The sequence below is a fragment of the Dromaius novaehollandiae genome, chromosome 3 (assembly GCF_036370855.1).
Source record: "Dromaius novaehollandiae isolate bDroNov1 chromosome 3, bDroNov1.hap1, whole genome shotgun sequence".
NCBI lineage: Eukaryota > Metazoa > Chordata > Aves > Casuariiformes > Dromaiidae > Dromaius > Dromaius novaehollandiae.
In genome coordinates this window covers 71,179,551-71,198,456 of record NC_088100.1, presented here as the reverse complement: position 1 = coordinate 71,198,456, position 18,906 = coordinate 71,179,551, and the positions used below count along the sequence as shown (strand labels likewise).

The 18,906-nt window shown below is 38.0% G+C and overlaps 1 protein-coding gene across 2 annotated transcripts in view; it reads left to right on the top strand.

Moving 5' to 3' along the window:
• The window catches only part of ESR1 (estrogen receptor 1), a 184,934-nt gene that overhangs the window by 39,546 nt on the left and 126,482 nt on the right, over window positions 1-18,906 (top strand). For both annotated transcript variants that reach the window (XM_026122228.2, XM_064509138.1), the window contains exon 2: window positions 14,980-15,484. In XM_026122228.2, coding sequence (XP_025978013.2) covers window positions 14,980-15,484 — 505 coding nt within the window. The remainder of the gene's footprint in view (window positions 1-14,979; window positions 15,485-18,906) is intronic.

Here is an 18,906-nt window from a genome sequence, read left to right as displayed (position 1 = left end):
AAGCACATCTGCTGCTTCAATTGCAGATGCAGGCTTTCAGTGTTACTACAAGTGTGATAAAGAATATTTTTGTAATTTGATCTGCTTGTATTGAATCTTTTTCTGAAAAACAAAGGCATAGGCATACAGCAAATACTGTATTAGAACAAAGCATTGATCCATCCCTTTTGTTAATTGAATAGTGTATATATTCTAGAAAAATATTTCCCTTCTAGTTAAAAAAAAATTAGACCTCAGTATCACTGTGGAATTGCATCAAATAATCTTACTACTGATTAGATTTATTATTTTTCACCAACATTGGCCAACTTCAAGTATTTAGAACTTCCTCTTCAAAATGACTTATTTTACCACATGGATTTTTACAGAGAAATGTGGAAAAACTGAACTAAGCATCTTCATAAAAACTTCTGAAGAACAAAATACTCTTTTCGGGGTCTTAAACAGGGACTTTTTTTTTTTTTGTAAACGCTGAATTTTTACATAAAACAAAAGGATTTGTTAAGGAGAACAGAGGATAATAGAGATAATAGAACATAAATAAATCGTGTAATAGGTATACCTAATCCATTGTGTATGTGTTTCAGTTTCATCATGACCGCTGTGAACGTGTGGTGGACAATGTCCCTTTGGCAGTTTGCCTCCTTTCTGCTCTGGCTTGTTCTGTTTGCGTGCATGTTTACAGTATCGCTAAATTAATGTAAGGGCTGTCTGCTACTGAAAAAAGTGGTACCACTCTACCACGCTGGCCATGTGCTCCTGCAGCTTCCCCTGAGTTGGCTCAGGACCTGCATTAGCATAGCACTCACTTTCCAGGAAACAACCGAAAGCTTTCTGCTAGCTTAGCAGCTAGCTAAACTGTGAGTGTGGAAAGAGGCAGAAATGCAAAGGTAGGAGGAGCAATACCACCACTTTGTCAACAGTTCAGGTGTATTGTAAAACTATTACTCCTAAAGCCTCAACAAGTATCCCAGGCTGCCTTTCCAGGCTGGCTTTCAGGAAGTTAAATTCCTTGAACACTGAAGCAAGGGTTTGTTTCCCCTGCACCTTGCAAATATTCCTGGCTGCTTGAGGCCAGAAGGGCCCAGGGACCCTCTCTGTGTCTGCTCAGGTCACGCAGAAGCAGCTGAGAGGGAGGCATGCCCAGGCTTTGCTCTTGAACTTTGGCACCTAACAAATAGGTTGAAATCCAAGCTGTTTGGACCAAACTTAGAAGTCAAGGGCAGTCTTTATAAACATAAATTAAATACACCCCAGATTAATTTCTTAGGCAGCTGACCAACTGTACTGGAATAGCCTGTATCTATACTAGTAGTTTCCTCAAAGCAGTGGACGGATGCAAACTGACTGATGGAAATGGTCCCTGTAATTTTCTAATACTTGAACTATGCTCAGGAATTGTGTGGGGTAGTGCTACTTGGCACATACCAAATTTATTCCCAGGAATATTCCAACAGTACAGACAGTTGCATTATATTTCCCAAGAGTGTCTGCAGGTATGCTGTATTTTACTAGAATAGAAGCAGCCTGGAGTTTCATCCACCTGTAGTTTTTTAAAGGAAGTACTTCGCCGAGGAAACTCCTTCATACCACTTCCAGCACCTTCACCATCACCTTCACGTTGTTCAGCCGTCTCTGATGAGGGTGGCTGATACTGGCCTTTGGGTGCCAACCACCTTACAAGGACTCCAGACTTCCTGGTGCCCTTCTCGGTGTCATAGCACTGGGTCCAGGTGTGTCACGAGTTCATATAGCTCTAATGATATCAGCACTATTCGTACTCTGGGAACAAAATCAGTACAGTGGAAAAGTCTACAGTACCAAGCACTTTTATTTCCTGTCAAGAGGCCATTCTAGGCATGCCCATCCTATTCAAAGGAGTGTGGAAGAAAGACTCTTGCAGGATTATTGCCTGAATTACTTCATAAATTACACAGTACAGAGACAGTAACTTGGTCTACAAAGCAATATAACCATATTAGCATTATGCTATCTGTGAGAGAGGAATTTATCACCCTGAGTATGGCACTATGGTGGCAGCAGTATTGCTTTGCGTTCCAGAGCTAAGGCAAATAAAGAGGGTTTGGGAGGCTCTGTATTGCTCTTCTTTGTGCAGTGCAGATCTGCCCACTCTGTTGCACCAGTGAGTCATTGATGCAGTTTTTGTTATGGCAAAATCTCATTTTGGAAATATTAGGTATAACTCTGTCAGTTACATAATAAGAATTGTGATTTATTGGTATTTCTCCAAGCAAAACAAATTACTTTTAAATTAATGTTACCACATCTGTAACAATTTTGATAGCTGTATTTGCAGCTTTTAAAGGTTTCTCAGCTGTAATCTCACCTCCTTGGAAAATGGCAACTACTGAATGCTAACCCTGGATTTTGTATAGTTCCAAATCAAATATCAATATTCTTATATTAGATGCCAGTGATTTCTGTTCATTCTTTGCCTTTTCAATACTAAAGGCTAATAGTTCCTTCTTCTGTGGCTTGTAGATTATTGTGCTAAACGTGTATGTGGAACTGCGTATTTCACATACTCTTAGAAATGGAAAACCTGTTGCTCTGATGGTTTTCTGAACTTACAGGAGAGTCCATATTGCAAAAGAACCATTTCATTAAATTATTGACTGCTCTATTTCAGGAAGACCTCCATCTTGTTGCATAAAACAATGAAAATGGTAGAAGAACAAATAAAAATAGGGGAATGCTGAAATAATAAATAACTTTGACCTTTTTTTGTTGTTGGCATCCAGTTATGTTCTTTGATCTTCCCTGCCTTAAACAAGCTAATATCTGCCAAGAGAGCACAACTGTTACTGAATCACTAAGGTCCCATTTGTTCCGCTTGACAGATGACAATGCATTTTTGCTTTTCTGCAGAATCGTAGAAGTGGCTTTGAAAGCTTTCACCAACCAGAAGCCTTAGGTTTCTTTTTGGTTTTTTTTTTTTCCTACCTTAGTTTTCATTTGTTTGGGTGGGTTTTGTTTCTCATCCCCTTGAAACAGACTGTACTACAGATGATCATGATCCCATTTTCTGAGTAATGCTGATTAGACAATGCTGGATGGACAGTTTTGTTGTTACTCATATTCCATATTGTTTTGGCAAGAACTGAAGTCTGCAGTAGCTGTACCATGTAGTGATGCTTCAGTTACATTATGACCAGTTTGTAAGTGTCCTTTGAAATCTTTGTCTGCTTTGTAATTCCCTGCTTTTTTGAAAAATTTCTGTTTGTTAGTGCTAATTTATTAGTGCTACAAAGGTTTCTTGTATTTGCAGTTGTTGAATCGTTTGATAGCTTGATCAAAAGACTTTCTTTTTAGAGTTTAGAAAATAGTCTTTGCTTTTATTAAATAATTGCAACCTCATAATGGAAGTAGGAGATCATTATCAGGCCTATTTGAATTTGGTGAAGAAATGGTGAAACTTTTTCTGTAAGGGTGCTATTTTCAGTCATTAGTGTAAGCCTGGATATTTAAATCCGGGCTATTGAGTAAACATTCTTTGTTCTAAGTGCATTTACTTAGCACAATGAGGACCTAATTTCTGATGGTGATCTTAGGTTCTCCTGAGTACAAATAGTAATTATTGTAGAAGTGAACATTTTGCATTGCTTTTTGATTCAGATTCCATTGACCATGCCTGTAGTCTTCTTAAGTCAATTTTAAAATTAGACTTCTTCTCTGGGGTAAGGAGTATACATTATATCACAGAAACAGAATTTTGGAAAGTTTGCAAGTTATTCCCGAAGAATGAAATATAACCTCTGTGGTTGTTAATTTTGGACTTCTCTGATGGTCAGAGATGATGTGTGTGTGAGGATCAGAGATTCAGGCCCTGATCCAGCAAAGCACTTAAACTCACTTTTAACTTAGCTCATCATACTCAGCTCCACAGAGAACAGTGACTGATTCAAAGTAACATGGAAGATAGAGCACAACCTTATTTGGGACTATATGTTAAATACAGTCCCTGTCATTGTTTTTTAGATTGAAAGTATCAGAAAATTTCTTGTAAGGATTTATTTCAAGATCTTCCTGGACCTGCATATCTTTACTATAACTGTTATGGAAGAAGCTGTTAATTAGCTTCAAAAATGCATCTTTTAAAATAGATCATACATTTCTGCTATTTGAAAGCAATGATGTCTTCTGAGGGAACTTTCAACTGTCAATAAGATTTTTCTTCAAGAAGGGTCGGATTTGTGTTAGAATTAAAAATATCTTGTTAATTGGTGAGCAATAGTTTTAAATAATACTTGAGGACAAAATATGCTGTTGCCAGTAACAAAGGACTGATGAACTATTACTAACTCAGGAATGCTTCCCTGTAACATCTGGCATGCCTTTTTCTATCTAGGATACTGAATTTGCTGTTTCGCTTGGGGTCTGCACGGGATGACTGCAGCCAATGCCTTCCCTTCTGGGCACAACACTTTTAATGAACACTTGATGGCTGACTATCCTCTTCTACACCGTGTGCCAGATGGGTGACCAGCGGCAGCAATGAGCTCCCCAGATGTGGCTGCAGTAGTTGCTGGACCTGTGGTGACAATAACAAGCCAGTTCTTGATATCCAGACATGAACACAGGAAAATGTGTAGCAATGCTGACTATTTCAACAACTGGTAGCCCTTGTGCAGTTCTCCTTTAGGACTTGAGTTTTGTAAGAATAGGCCAGGAGGACAACTGAGGTGTTGTCCTTTTGTGGCACTGTCTCTGTGTCCAGTGGTTCTGTGGACAATGGATTGTTTTATAATTTCTGATTGGATTGAGGGAAGATAGGCTACACAGGAGGACCTAATGTGCCGGCTGCAGATTGTGCACGGGTATATGTAGCCATGCTTGAGATAGTAGAGAAGAAAGATTGACAATGATTAGGGGAATATCCAAAGCAAACTTAGTCCTCTGAAAAAGCCCAGAAAATGATGGACTTCTGCTACCAGTAGTTGAAGCCAACGCTCCTGGTGGACAAGAATGGGATGCTGAAGCACTGAATGCAAGACTTTGTCAAGTCGTTTGCTTGTTAGAAGAGTTATTTTGATGTCAAGGTCACAATAAATGTAATTTTTTAGGGTGACAGGGACTTTTCTGTTGGACAATCGGCTTCTAGCAAAGAAATGTGAATGTGTGAGATCATAAAGCCAAATGTGGTATCTTTGAATTCCTTTACTAGAGAAGAGAAATAGAGTGAAGAAAATATTTTAAGTCATCAGGTGATTCTATACCATCTTCTGTCTTAGGGTTAGACTCTGCCTTCTAAACACTTGGACACTCTGGTCACTTTTACTGTACATGTCCTTGCATTGTATATATGTATGGAAAAACATTGAAGGAGGAAAACAGACCTACGGAATGACAGTTCTTTTTTCAGGGAAATGGGAAAAAAGGGACAGTGGTCTCCATTAAAAGAGGCAACCGGTTTTATTTTGTGCAAGCCACAGGAGATGGATAACTATTTATCACTTCTTGGTGGGGGGTTCAAATATGCATACGCTATTGACTACTGGGAACAGGCAAGTCCATTTCTGGGGTAATGGGCCACACAGGTGTTTTGGCTCAGGACTGAAGCATTTTACAGAAATGCTAATAAGGTATGGGGAGGCCAGTAGATTCTTCCTGTTTTCTAACTCAGATTAGGCAAGGGAAATGACACTCTAAGACATTGATCAGGCCAGTGAGTAGAGGAATTGGGGAAAAGGGTGATTTTGCCAATGAAGCTCCCTTAGTTCCTAATTTAGGGAGAATAGCAGGCCAATTGAAAAAGACAAATGTCTCATCTTGATCAAAGAGCAGCAGAATGGATGAGACCATGATATAGAACCTTGAAATCAGGCATCTGTGGAGAATGGGGATGAAACAGACCATCATCAAACTAATTAATATCTCCTGTTTGAAGATTTTGATGCAGATCCTTGTATTAGATTCATGGATTCAGAGAATAATTTAGATTGGGAGGGTTCCTCAGGTGTCATCCAAACAAAACCCCTCCTCAAAGCAGGTCTAATTAGATCAGGTTGCTCAGGGAATTGTCCAGCTGAGTCTTGAACACCTCCAAGGATGGAGAGTCTACAATGTCTCTGGGCAACTTGTTCCAGTATTTGACCATCCCCCTGGTAAAGTTTTCTTTCTACTATCTAATCTGAACTTCCCATGTTCCAACTTGTGTCTGTTGCCTCTTGGTCTATCACTGTGCACCTCTGATAGAAGTCTGGCTTCATCTTCTCTGTATCCTCTGATCAGGTAGTTGTAGGCAGCAATAAGTTCTCCCCTTCACCTTGTCTTCTCCAAGTTGAAGAGGCCCAGCTCCCTCAGGCTGTCCTTGTATGCCATGTGGCCATGTGTTTCTGCCCCAACCAGCTTGGGAACCCCCCTGCTAGACTTGTTACAGTATGTCATTATCTTTCTTGCGCTGGGGGACCCAAAAGGAAGTAAAGGTGGCAGGAAGTCACACTGACAGTTTATGCCCTTCCGCTATGTGCCACGTAGCTATAAAAAAGGCTGTAAAGGCCTTCTTTAAGTCTGGAGATTATAAGTCTTATATTATAAGTCTTGACATCCTCAAGATTTTATCTGACCAACTGTCATGATTAATGAAAGACATTGCTGAAAATCATGGTGCTTGAGCATGCATACAAGTATGATTTGTAAACCGTTTCAAATAGTTCAAGCAGACTTTACCAAGCAACCTGAAACAGATTTTGCTTCAGTTTTGAGCTACTAGAACTCTTTCTTCTTTTATCCATTGTACTAGAAAATTTACTGGTAGTCTTTCTTTTGAACTGTACCACTAGATACCCATTGCAGTTTAACTTGAAACTACAGCAAGAGAGATGAAAAATTTAGACTTAAGGCAGAGAATACAGTGCAGTATTTGAGAGGAGAGGCTGAGAGTAGTTAACCTGAAGAGAATTTCATCATGCATATTTTGCATGCCCATGGATGCACTTGCACAAGAGCACTTGCATGCTCATGTTTAAACCTGAAGCCCGAGAGCTCTTTTTGCTCCCTAGTACACATTCAAGCATTTGGCAGAGAAATTAATCTTGACAAATAATACTGTGAATGAGGCCAATTAATTATGAAATATGACTGATTAGCAAACGGAGCTGACATCCACTAAGTAAACCTGCTGAAACACTGGAAGACCCTAGGGGAAGGTGTGGGGGCAAAAGCAGGGGGAAGAAGCATGTTTATATGTGCTCCATACTGCTGTTCTTCCATGCCAAAAAGCATTTTTTCTGGCTAATCCCAGTATCTGGAAGATGTTTCTTCCACATAGATCCCTGCATCACTAACACTCAAATTGATCTGTATAGTTTAACAGAAATACAACCTGTTATCCTTTAAGTGATCCGGAGGACTGTGCTTGGATTGTGCATGTTATAGTCCTCTATCAGCTTAAAGAACTGCAGGGATGTGGTACCGAGGTCTATGCCAGTTAGCTTGAAAACACCCTCGGGGTACATTAAGTTTAAATTAAATTAAGAATTTACAAATGTGGAATGCAGGTAGTACACTGTATTGTGTAGCATTATAACAAATGTTACAAGACATAAGAAGAGAAATTAAGCTGTACATATAGCTCCTTATCTTAAGATAGTATCTAAGAGGCTTCTTCTAGTTAGGACGATTAATTCATGCCTAAAGGGTTGTTTCTTGTGCAAAGCTTATGCTCTCAGGTTGGAGAAGCAGGCCTGCTTCTACAAGCATTTTTTCTTAAGGTTTCCTAAGAGTTCATTCAGAAACTCAGAAACAAATCTTTTCTTCCCACACCATTCCCACCTCTCTTCTCCAAGATCTCCTATTCCTTCATTTAAGGAGTTTATTTCAAAACTTGTTTCTTCAAATTTGTTTCCTTGTTTCCTCTCACAACTAGAAAGAAGTTGTTGAACAGTTGTCTTTCTTACCTAGCTGGGCAATACTGAAATTCTGTCCTCTGCTCTTTCACACTTTGAATCTCACAAACAAAACTTGTCAGTGACCGTTTATATCAGTGCATAAATGAGATTAACCTTGTAGTTCATTGCAAACTATTTTTGGAAGCCTAGACATGGTACTGATGAATCATTTTGAAGATGCCTCTTCCTTAACCCAATCCTAATAGATACAAAGTTTTCTTCTTGCTAATGACTTTCCCAGTTTTCTTGCTGGGCTGCTTTGGAAATGTTAATTCATGGAAAGCAGTCACTCCATTCATTTTGTCTTTAATATAAACACAATAAATGAATATGTACATGGGATACCAAGTTCCAGTTTTTCATTTCAGAACTCATTCCTTTTTTTATGAAGCTAGATTTATGACAAATGGTTTGTTAAGATGTTGCTTAATGTTAAATCACAATATTGTGATCACAGTTTCTGGTATCTGGTAATCACAATTTCACTTTTCTACCAGGGAATATCTGTTCACAACTGGTAAACATTTTGTTTGGGATAGCAGAGAAATGTCTTTTTCTTCATTTTCATCTGTCTGCATGAAAAACATTGGCTAACCCTTTGAAACATCGATATTTGCTAAGATCTTTTGAGTTTGTCCAGAGTACTCAAGTGTTTTGGTCCATTTTATGTATGTAGTAAGTCATTTATCCTGTATGGGTTGGGCACAATTCCTGCCACATCTTTCTTACGTACAAAAAACACTGGAGAAATATACAAGCTAATTATATTACAACGTCTTCTACTCCTTTAGGAAATGGGTAGGTTTCTACCTTTCTAATGCTGAATTGAAAAGGAAGATGGTGACTCATTTTGGTGTCAGGAAGTTCAGTTTGCACATCTGGGAGCTGAAATTCAGGATGATAACTGCCACTGTAATCTGTGTTCAAGATGTCCAGACTCTCTCCCCCTCTGCCCCAGAAGAGTGATCAAAGGGGAAGTCTTTCCGGATCTGTGCTAGCCTGGTCTGTAGCATCTCAGTCACTCCTTTGGGAAGTTTCAGGCACAGTGTAGTCAGGACTAGGATTTGAGAGAGGAAAGAGCAGGCTCAGCTAGAAAAGAGTTTTTAAAAATATTAGCTCTTAAAAACTTGTAGTTTTTTGAGGGATTAAACATTGGCCAAATATGGATGGAGTTGAAGAGGAATAGTAAAAAACAGTTTTGTGACACTAAGTTTCAGCTTCCTGCCAAATTCAAAGTTCCTGCTCCAAAAACCTCATTTGCTTATAGCAAAAAGGGTTCCTCATTTCGAGAAGGGGTTTCTAGAAATCTTTAAGATGGTAAAACAAAAAAAATTTCTTCCCAGTTGGCTCAGATACTTATATAATAATTCTCTCTGAGCTCACCACTGGCATGGAAAATTTCCACTTGAATGGCTAAAATCTGATAGTATCATAAATAGCTGTAAACAGGGTCTTAAATTTAAAGGCATAAGGATACTTTACCAAGAAGCTATGGTAACATCCCAGACTAATTTTTCTTTTGATTACACAGATAGTTTCAGACAAAGTGTATAACAGATCTTGCCACACAGAGTACAAGTAAAACTGATATATCTAAATGATGTAAATTAATAAATGTATGTGCTAATATCCTTGTTTGGGATAAAAATATTTTAAGCAAATGTTCTTATATGAAAGCAGAAGCTCTCTGTTTAACTGTAAAACCAACTTAAAGTATAAATTTAGAATTAAGAAGGTTGGGTCCAGCCTTTTGGTGCCATGCCTGTTTCTAGCAAGTTATCAGAAAAAAACAGTATATATCATCTTATCAACTTACAAACATTTAAGTGTTATAAACTCTCAATAACAAATTGAAGAGCTTATCTCTACTAAAAGTGTAAGGAATTTTAAAGCATACTTCATGCTTTGCCTAGCGGTATCAAAGGCTTTTTTTTTTCTTCTTTGGAGAAGATTTATAAAGCAGTGGGGTAGATGGTGCTGTTCTCCAACTGTCTGTCTTGAGGAGTTTTCTCACTGGACTAAAGACAACATAATTTCTCTGTAATGCTACAGTGGAATCTTGGAAAAACATAATGTTCCTCCTGTTATGTGCAATAGATTCTTCTTTAATTGCAACAGCTAAAAAAAACTTCTATCTTTATAGTTGTGGAACTGAACCAATGAAGTTTATGGTCTCTCACTGTCAGCAGGTTTAGGGAAAATTTATAGTATACCTTCTCAGTTCTGAGTTTACCATTTTCTGCTGGAATACTTACTAAAATTGGAAACGAGTGCTGAAAAAAGAAAACAATATAGGGCTATGAGTTTTGCTATCTTTAAGGATTCCTATAATTTGAATAGTTTTTAGGTAGCAACTGTTTTTGCTTTCACCTCCCTCTCCCTCAAAGTGCTGTTGTATCTTTTCTAGAATCAAGAAACTATATTTTTGTTCAGGCTGTTTTTTCCTCCATTTCTTTTTGTTTTTCTTTTCTCTCTGTAAATTGAACTTGTTCTTAACCATTCCCTGATTGGCTTTCAGGACTTTTAGTTGGTAGAAAACTGATGATGGCCCTGGAAATCTCAAAGCCTTCTTTTGGTTATTTAGATAAGCTAGAGTAATATTTTCTATAGTTTTTGACTATCTATTCTTTTCCTTTTTCTGTTTCTCAGTCCGTTTTGCTGGCATCACATTATTTGCAATCAGTGGAAGGAGGCTACTTCTCTTGTTTTTGTGCTAAGATGTGTTCTGGATTTTGATTAAAAATATATACAGGTTGTCCATTATGGTTTGGTCCTGAATCTGATTCAGGACCCACATATTTCTACCTGGTGAGGGTACTAGATTGATGGTCCAGCTGAGCCAAAACATATTATGAATGACTGATAGTTTGATCTGATCCATCTAGTCAGTTATGAGCAAAAATCATGATAGAAATGTAAAAACTAGAAGCAAACTGTGTGCATCAATGAACTGAAATGGGCTGAGTTTGCCTTCAGAAACATACCTAAATGTACTCTAGCTCTAAACAATGTTAATTTAGCAAAGAAATGTGATTTACTTTTTAATTTTTCTACATTTTGTATTTTATTAGTGTAGTTTAAAGTGAATTCCTCACTCTGCAAAATCTGAGTTTGGCATTGGCTCTGACATATCTAGAAAAAGAAAATAGAAAGCTTAGTATTTTTAAAAAGGGAACACAGGATTTAATCCTCCACTTACATTTATTTAATCAGTTCATTTCCCATTTCAATGAGAATGATAGTGACTAAATCTTCATGGTTTCAGAAACTCATCTTTTAGTCAGGCTCACTAAAAATCACTGTGCATGAGGAAGGAATTTATGCTTTGATCTTCCCTGCCAACAAGTACTTAGTGCTACGTAGTTGCAGCGGGCTGTCCCCTTTTCTTTTTCAGTATTCATCGATTGCCATTGCCTCTTTTCTTCCTATTTCTTCTGTGTTTTAACTCAAAACCAGCACTGATTTTATTTGTACATTCCTAAACTTCACAAATGTGGCAAAGAACCAATCTATGCCTGATACAAATTTAGCAAATCTTTGAAGTCTGCAGAACCAGTTTACCTCTACATTTTATGAGGGTGTTAGGAAGGCAGTGAGAGATGACATTCTGCTGCTATGTATGTGCTTTTTAACTCCAAAAACAATACGAGGTCCTTTTTTTTTTTAAATTGAGAGAAATATATAGACTGGCTTAGCTGCAACTGAATACACATTAGTGGAGAACTTACCAAATCTTAATAGCTAGATTTCAATATTTTTGAACACCTCTGTCAGGCACTGGAAATGAAGATGCTGCAGCATATTGTTTTCATTTAGTCTCTGAAGATACTACACATTTTTCTTAGCTACACAGTGAATGAGGCAGATGATGCTCTATCAGATCCATGTATGTTTAAAGGCATACATAAAATGGGGTTTAGTGTAGCCATGTTTTTGAAAAGAATGTTGGCATCTACTGGTGAAAAATACCAAATATTATTGCTATATCCTGTACATATTTCCATATTATATTCGTAACATGAGAAACATGATGTCTAGTAGATCAAAATGATTAAACTGGGTGGTGGATGAAGTCCTGGCCTTTAAGCACAAAGGCCAGGTTTTAGAAACCTAGATCTCATTTTTTTGGGTGAGCCCACTAGCAGACATATTCAATCTCATCTCTGAAGCAGGGTGAAATTCTGTGTGTTAATTTGGAGAAAGCAGGAGAGTCATCATCACAGAAGACAAGGAAAATAGACCAGTTTGATAACCCCTAGCACTTCTCACCTTTTTTATATCTAAACAAAATCTACAGTATGCAGGGTCAAAAACTTACTGTCCTGGGATTTGGCTTGATTAACCACCCCTTGTCTCACATCCCTGGTCCTTGCCCTTTCCTGCTCCCTCACTCTCTTCCCTCAAAAAGATCAACCGAAACATTTCAGGTTGCTATCATAGGGATGCCCAGCCAACCCTCAGGACCTTGTTGGTGACACTGACATTTTTTTGTTGAGATGTGTACCAGGCTATGTGCTGCAGTGATACTGCAGCTACCTATTGATCAGCCTTTTCGGGGGGGAAGGACTGTAACTTTCCACACTGGCCTGTGGAAAGCTGGTCCCAGGGACTCTGGTTAAACCAAAGTGGTACAGAGCAGAAATAATGTTGCTTTTGCTTAACTCTACACTGTGTTTTAATGCTGTTTGTATATGGTGTCCATTTAAAATATTTGATCTCCCTAAAAACACACAAGTCCCCTCAAATAGTTAATCAGGTTTTTAAAAATTGCATGTAAGGAGCACTGAGTTTGCACGGGATGCACTCAGAAGTCCAATCTGTGTGTGCACCCTTGTATCTTCTCTCTTCTGCATAGCTATTATTCTGCAGCATTTTATTACATGTCAATACAGTGTTTCTAAAAGAGAGTACATATCAGATAATGTTTTAAATAAAAAATTAAAGTCTGTATGCAGCTGTAGAAGCAGGCATTTTCTTATAATGGCAGACTGATCCATATTAATTCTCAGATTATACAGTATAATATGAGAAAATGCCTTTTCCATGTATTCTTGAAGCACAAAATGAAATCCATAAGAGTAACTGACCTTAAACTTGTAACTGCCATTCAGTTCAGCCTGTGTAGCCCAGCAGACTGGCTGCTGAGAGCTATGCTCGCTTGCTGTTTTGTGAGTCTCCGCAAATGCACATTCACCCACTCTATGCAAACATGCACACACACGGTTTTTTTTCTCTCACACTGCCTGGCAGATTGTCAGAATAACTCTTCGAAGACTTTCTGAACTGCTGGGTAGGACTGTCTGATTATTATTTTTTTAACTAGGAACATGTTTAGTCCAGTGTTATTTAAACAGGCTTATCTCTTTGATCAAAGTCTACAATCTGAAATTTGAACAGGGTAGGGAGGGTGGTGGGTGAGGAAATCCATCAAGTACCTATTTATTTGTGTGCTGTTGTCTTAGCTGTGTGTATGCAGAGGTACAGATATATATTGTTTCAATATAGCCTTGCAAATATAAATAACTTTTGCTGTTTTAGTAGCTATAAAAATATAGTGTTATTAAAATAAAATCATTTTTTAGTAAAGTTTTCCTGAAGTTATTAGTGACCTGCATACTGAGTTTTTCAGTTTCTTGGGTCTTTTGAAGGTTGAGCTGAATAACTGTGGAGTTGTTTAAGTATAGCAAAGGCTTTGCTAGTGTTCAAACCATACCAACTGGAGCCCTTATATTAATGTGTTTAGGGTTGGCATTAACCTATTTCACTGGCTGGACCACAGACCACAGCAATAATGCTAGAGAACTCGAAACAGTTTTTGGAGGTTTTCCCTTAGTTGGTTCAGGACAACTGGTTTATGCAAAGTTAAAATTATATGGAATGAGATTGCAAGATGAAGCATGCATGCCACACCTTTTCATTATGTTCTCTCTCCTTTTTCTTTTTCTAAATATAACTTTGAGAAACATTTCTGTTTATTTTAGAGCTGATCCCTTTTGATTATTTTAGATTACTTGATTTTCCAGTCTGATTTCAAAATTCAAGTTTAGTGAGCTTCTGTTTATGGGAATAGGCAAAAGAATTCCTGCATTCAATTCACATGCCGTGTCATCAAAGCATTTTTTTCTGTTAGGGTTTTACTATGATAAAGTCTGTGCGATCCTTCGTTTCATCCTTTCACAGCCTCAAAAGAAGCAGACAGAAATTTATAAGCTATTCCTCACATTTTTAATGTTGTTTTTACACTTAGGTTAGTTGCTGCAAATTGTTATTACTGATGAAAGCATATTATAAGCCTTTTCTCCTACATAGATATCATGCATCCTTTAATTTCTGCCAGCTAGTTTTATTGACTGAAGCTAGTTAAACACACACACAGACACAGACACACACAGACACACACACACAGACACACACACACACACACACACACACACACACAGACACACACACACACACACAAGCGCGTGCACGCACATTCTGCTCTGCCATATCTCAGTTACAGCATAGTCCTAACCAGGGTCATTACAACGTACACATTACATATTTCTAGCAAACATGAAAATGAATCAAACAGGAGGAGAGATAAACACAGATAGATTGGAGCCTGCTGAGGAAATAAAAGGCAGTAATCTGGCTGACCACTGGACTAGTCTTCCTGGTTTGATTTAAGCGTTCTTTTCCGTTAGTCGCTGTGGAGCGCTGGCTACTCTGAAGTGAAAAATTAAAGGACTAGTAAGAATAAAGTAACATTCAGAGGGACAATTATTTGGTATAACTCCAAAACTAATTGTTTCTGAAGTGATGTTTAAACCAATGTCAGCACAAGGCAAGAGTTCCTGGCTTGTGGCCAGCACCTTTGTAATGCATATTAGCGCCGATGAGGAGATGAGTACTTAAAAGTTAGAGAGAGAGAGAGAGAGAAGGAGAGAGAGAGAGAATGTGTGTTTTCAGTGCTCACTCTGCCTTTGATTGTATCCTCCTCCTTGCCGAGAGTAGATGAATACCTGTGCAGTGCTGCTTTAATATGATTTCTGCTGAGCCTCAGAGTAGGTTCTGGTCTCTCTTTTAGGTGGACTGCCAGCTGCCGATCTCGCTGTTGACAATAAAAGCAGATATGCTCCTTGCTCACTGCCATTAGCAATGACCATGACCCTTCACACCAAAACCTCTGGAGTTACCCTGCTGCACCAGATCCAAGGCACAGAGCTGGAGACGCTGGGCAGACCTCAGCTGAAGATCCCCCTGGAGAGACCGCTCAGCGACATGTACGTGGAGAGCAACAAGGCAGGGGTTTTCAACTACCCAGAAGGGGCCGCTTACGATTTTGCTACCACCGCTCCCGTGTACAGCTCTACTACTCTCAGTTATGCCCCTACTTCTGAGTCCTTTGGGTCCAGCAGTTTGGCCGGATTTCACTCACTGAACAATGTCCCACCGAGCCCCGTGGTATTCTTGCAGACGGCGCCCCAGCTCTCGCCCTTCATCCATCACCACGGCCAACAGGTACCCTATTACCTTGAGAACGAACAGGGCAGCTTTGGAATGAGGGAAGCTGGTCCCCCAGCCTTCTACAGGTAAATGTTACCGGTAATTTTTCTTTTTTCTTTAAGCAGATATGCAGAGAAAATTAGAATGTCGAAATATGTATGCACTAAACTTTTGTTACGTGTAAAGGACCGTGTAATTTGACGGAATCATCCATGATAGCTAGACTGTAAAAAATAGTGCAGAGTAAAACAAAATTGCTATTGCAACTGCAGGCTGTAAATTTTAAAAACTGTACACATATAAGAAACAAATTAGATGAGTATAAATGTTTCCTGGGAAACCAAGAAATCATAATTGATTAAAGAATGGGAAACTCCCTGTTGCAATGCATTAGAATTGCTGCCTAAGGTATACTAAAAAGACTTCTGCCACCACATGTTTCTAGCTATGAGAGGTTGTTTGTTCAGCTCTTAGCTAGTAGTAGGAGGCTTTCTCTCCTCTGGCTTTCCTTACAGTGTGAGAAGTGGCTTATATAGGAAGTAGTTCGGAGGCACAATATCCTTCCTAATCAAACTGTTGGACCTGACTCAGTGGCAGTATTTCAGTCATTAACCACCCTCATGAGCTACTGTAAGAGTTATATACCTGATAACTTGCACTTATCATTGCAGGGAGATATATATTAGCCATAAATCTGGCATGCTGCTTTTCAAAATAGAGGATTTCTTTTCTTGTATTTTTATCCCATAATGGATGGGTCATTTTTTGCCTGGGATAGAAGGATAACAGTGTCTTAGAATGGGGGGAATTGATTTCATTGGTTTTAATATTTACTGTCAGTTGTGAAAACATTTACATAATTTCTGAAGTGGATGAAGTTGATAGAACTATAGCTTCCAAGAAAATATAGTCAAACACACCAATATCCACACTGGTAATATTTGCGCATTGTTGTTAGTAGCATAGTTTTGCATCAGCAGCTTACACTGGGCTCTAGGAAATCAAAGTGAACACTTAGATATAAATTTTCATCTAAACTCTCTGTTTCTCTGTTTATTTGGGAGATACAAGTGAGTTTGCTAGAAATGGAATGAGGCTAAAAAAAATAAAAACACGTTATTCTTGGGCCAGCCTCTGCCAGACTTATTTGCGCAGTATAACATATTACTGTGAACAGTAATGTCTGTCCTTAAAGAGAGTCTAATTCAACCTGAGTAAGAACAGCCGAATCTGGTCCAAAAAAACAGATGATGATTGCACTTTTTGAAAATGATTAATCAGTTTTTGGGAGGAGACAGAATACAGACTGGTGAAAAGACAGGTAACAGTTATGCCAGACAGTCCAGCAAAATGATCTGTTAACTGAATTGATTTAAACAAAATGCATTTTATACAACCAAATGTATTACCTCTAGGAAGAGTGAATACATGTCAGAGCATAAAGTCATGAGGATCAGTGATTTTAGCCTGAAACTACACTTTATGCTAGATTGCAAGAGTTTTAACATGAATGTCCAGTGCAAACCTATGATGAAAAGGGTGTAAGTGACCTTAGATAAGTAAACAGTGGAGTAATGAGTTTGTGAAGTGAAATATGCAAGCAGGGAATATTGTATAGTTAGGGCTTATTACTTCAAGAGAATAAAAAAACACAACAAGAATCATCTGGAAGGAAAAGCTGAAAGATGGAAATAATGTCCTTTTAGTTTTTAAACAGTGAATTGAAGGGAGACACTTCAAAATAGAAATAACGTACTTTTTTAAACAGTGAAGTTTGACTACTGGAGCAAACATGTAAGGGCAGTGCTGTATTTCCCATCTCCTGGTATTTCTGATATTTCTAGGCATATACAATTGATGGGGCTTAATGCAGGGGTAATTGGGTGAATTTATGATCTTGGATATGCAGGTGGTTTATCTGTGTACAGAGTTCTAGAAATGATTTAAGGACCCCTTCCAGCTGTAATTCTGTAAAGCACATTTTATATGGTAATAAGAAATGTGCATCTGAGTACTTGCTACGATTATCTTGTGTTAACAGGCTGAATATTGTTGGAATTAAATTGATAAAAGCATTGCTGTTTTCATTTCAGCAAGCCTGTGTTTACAAAGTTATCATCCTGACCACATTAAGTTTTAGCTCTTTTTTCCTGTAGTTTGGCACAGATCTAATCACAAATAGGCTGTTTAAAAATAATTTCAATAGGTGTTCAGTGTCTGGGAAATATTTGAATATCTAATCATGGGTTTAAGAACAAGTTCTTTTGAAAATATTGTAACACATGAATTTCCAATTTGCTTTATTCATTTGGCTGATCTCATTGGTTTCAATTGGATTGTGGGAGAAAGGAAAGCATGGGGCAGTGCAATCTGGCAATGAATAAATTGATGCTGGAGATTAGAAGATGTCTAACTACCAGAATAGTGACTTTCTGGAACAACATAGCAGTAGGAGTGGTAAAGACAAAAAATAGCAACCCAAAAGCCCTAACAAAATTTAAAATGGATCACGATCAGTTTATGATATGGTTGCCTGCTGCTATAGTAAATAATGTAACCTAAGACCCATAAAGACTGCTCCGGAATTCTTATTTACCCTTTTTGTGTAACAGAATTGTGCTGTTTGGCTTGTAAGAGTGTAGTATTTGCATTGCAGCATCCTGTTGTACTGTGGACTTGAGATGCAAGTAATGTGTTCAATGATACAAGGGACTAGAACAATAAATATTCATTGTAGGCTGGAGCTGAAATTATATTCTGTTAACACTTGGATAAAATGTTAAAAATCTTCAGTTCGCTAAATTCAAAATGTACTGAATGTAATGAGGAAAAAATTTAACGTGGTTTGATTTTTGTTAATAAGTATTCAAAATCATGCTCTGTATAGAGACATACAGCTACCCAAGTATTAATCCAGAAGTTATATTTCATTTCTTTTAAATTATCTTGCAAATTATGTTTCCATTTCAAAAGACTTTTTCTGCCTCTTATTGCAAGTTAATACAGACTTTTGTATCTGGCAGAATAGAAGAATACAAAAAATACACCAATCATCTCCTTCCTTCTGGAGCTTCTAAATAATGGGGCAGCAGAATCTGAGAAAAGAGAAGGGCTCAATTAATTCAAATTGTGCTGTCTTTAACTTGTCTTTTACGTCTGACCTTGTGCATGTTCTTACTGGGAGCCAAACTAAAATACCTTTTTCTTATCTCACAGTGTCAGTATCTTTCAGTAAGGGGGAGAAGGCATAGCACTGGTTATGGTTTTAATTCTCGTCAAATCTTACATATATTTTATTTTCTCTATCACTTTTTTAGTAGTTATTTTAATTAAGTAAGTGCTGAGTAGTAGTTGATAATTATTACAGAAAATTCTTTGCTCTGGGATATTAGTGTAAACAATTGAATGATTTCTTTTGATCTCAACTATTATATGTGAGTTCTGGTCAAATTATTTCCTTATGCATTTCGGCAGATTTTGGTGCATTCAGAGAAAAACAGAGAAGCCA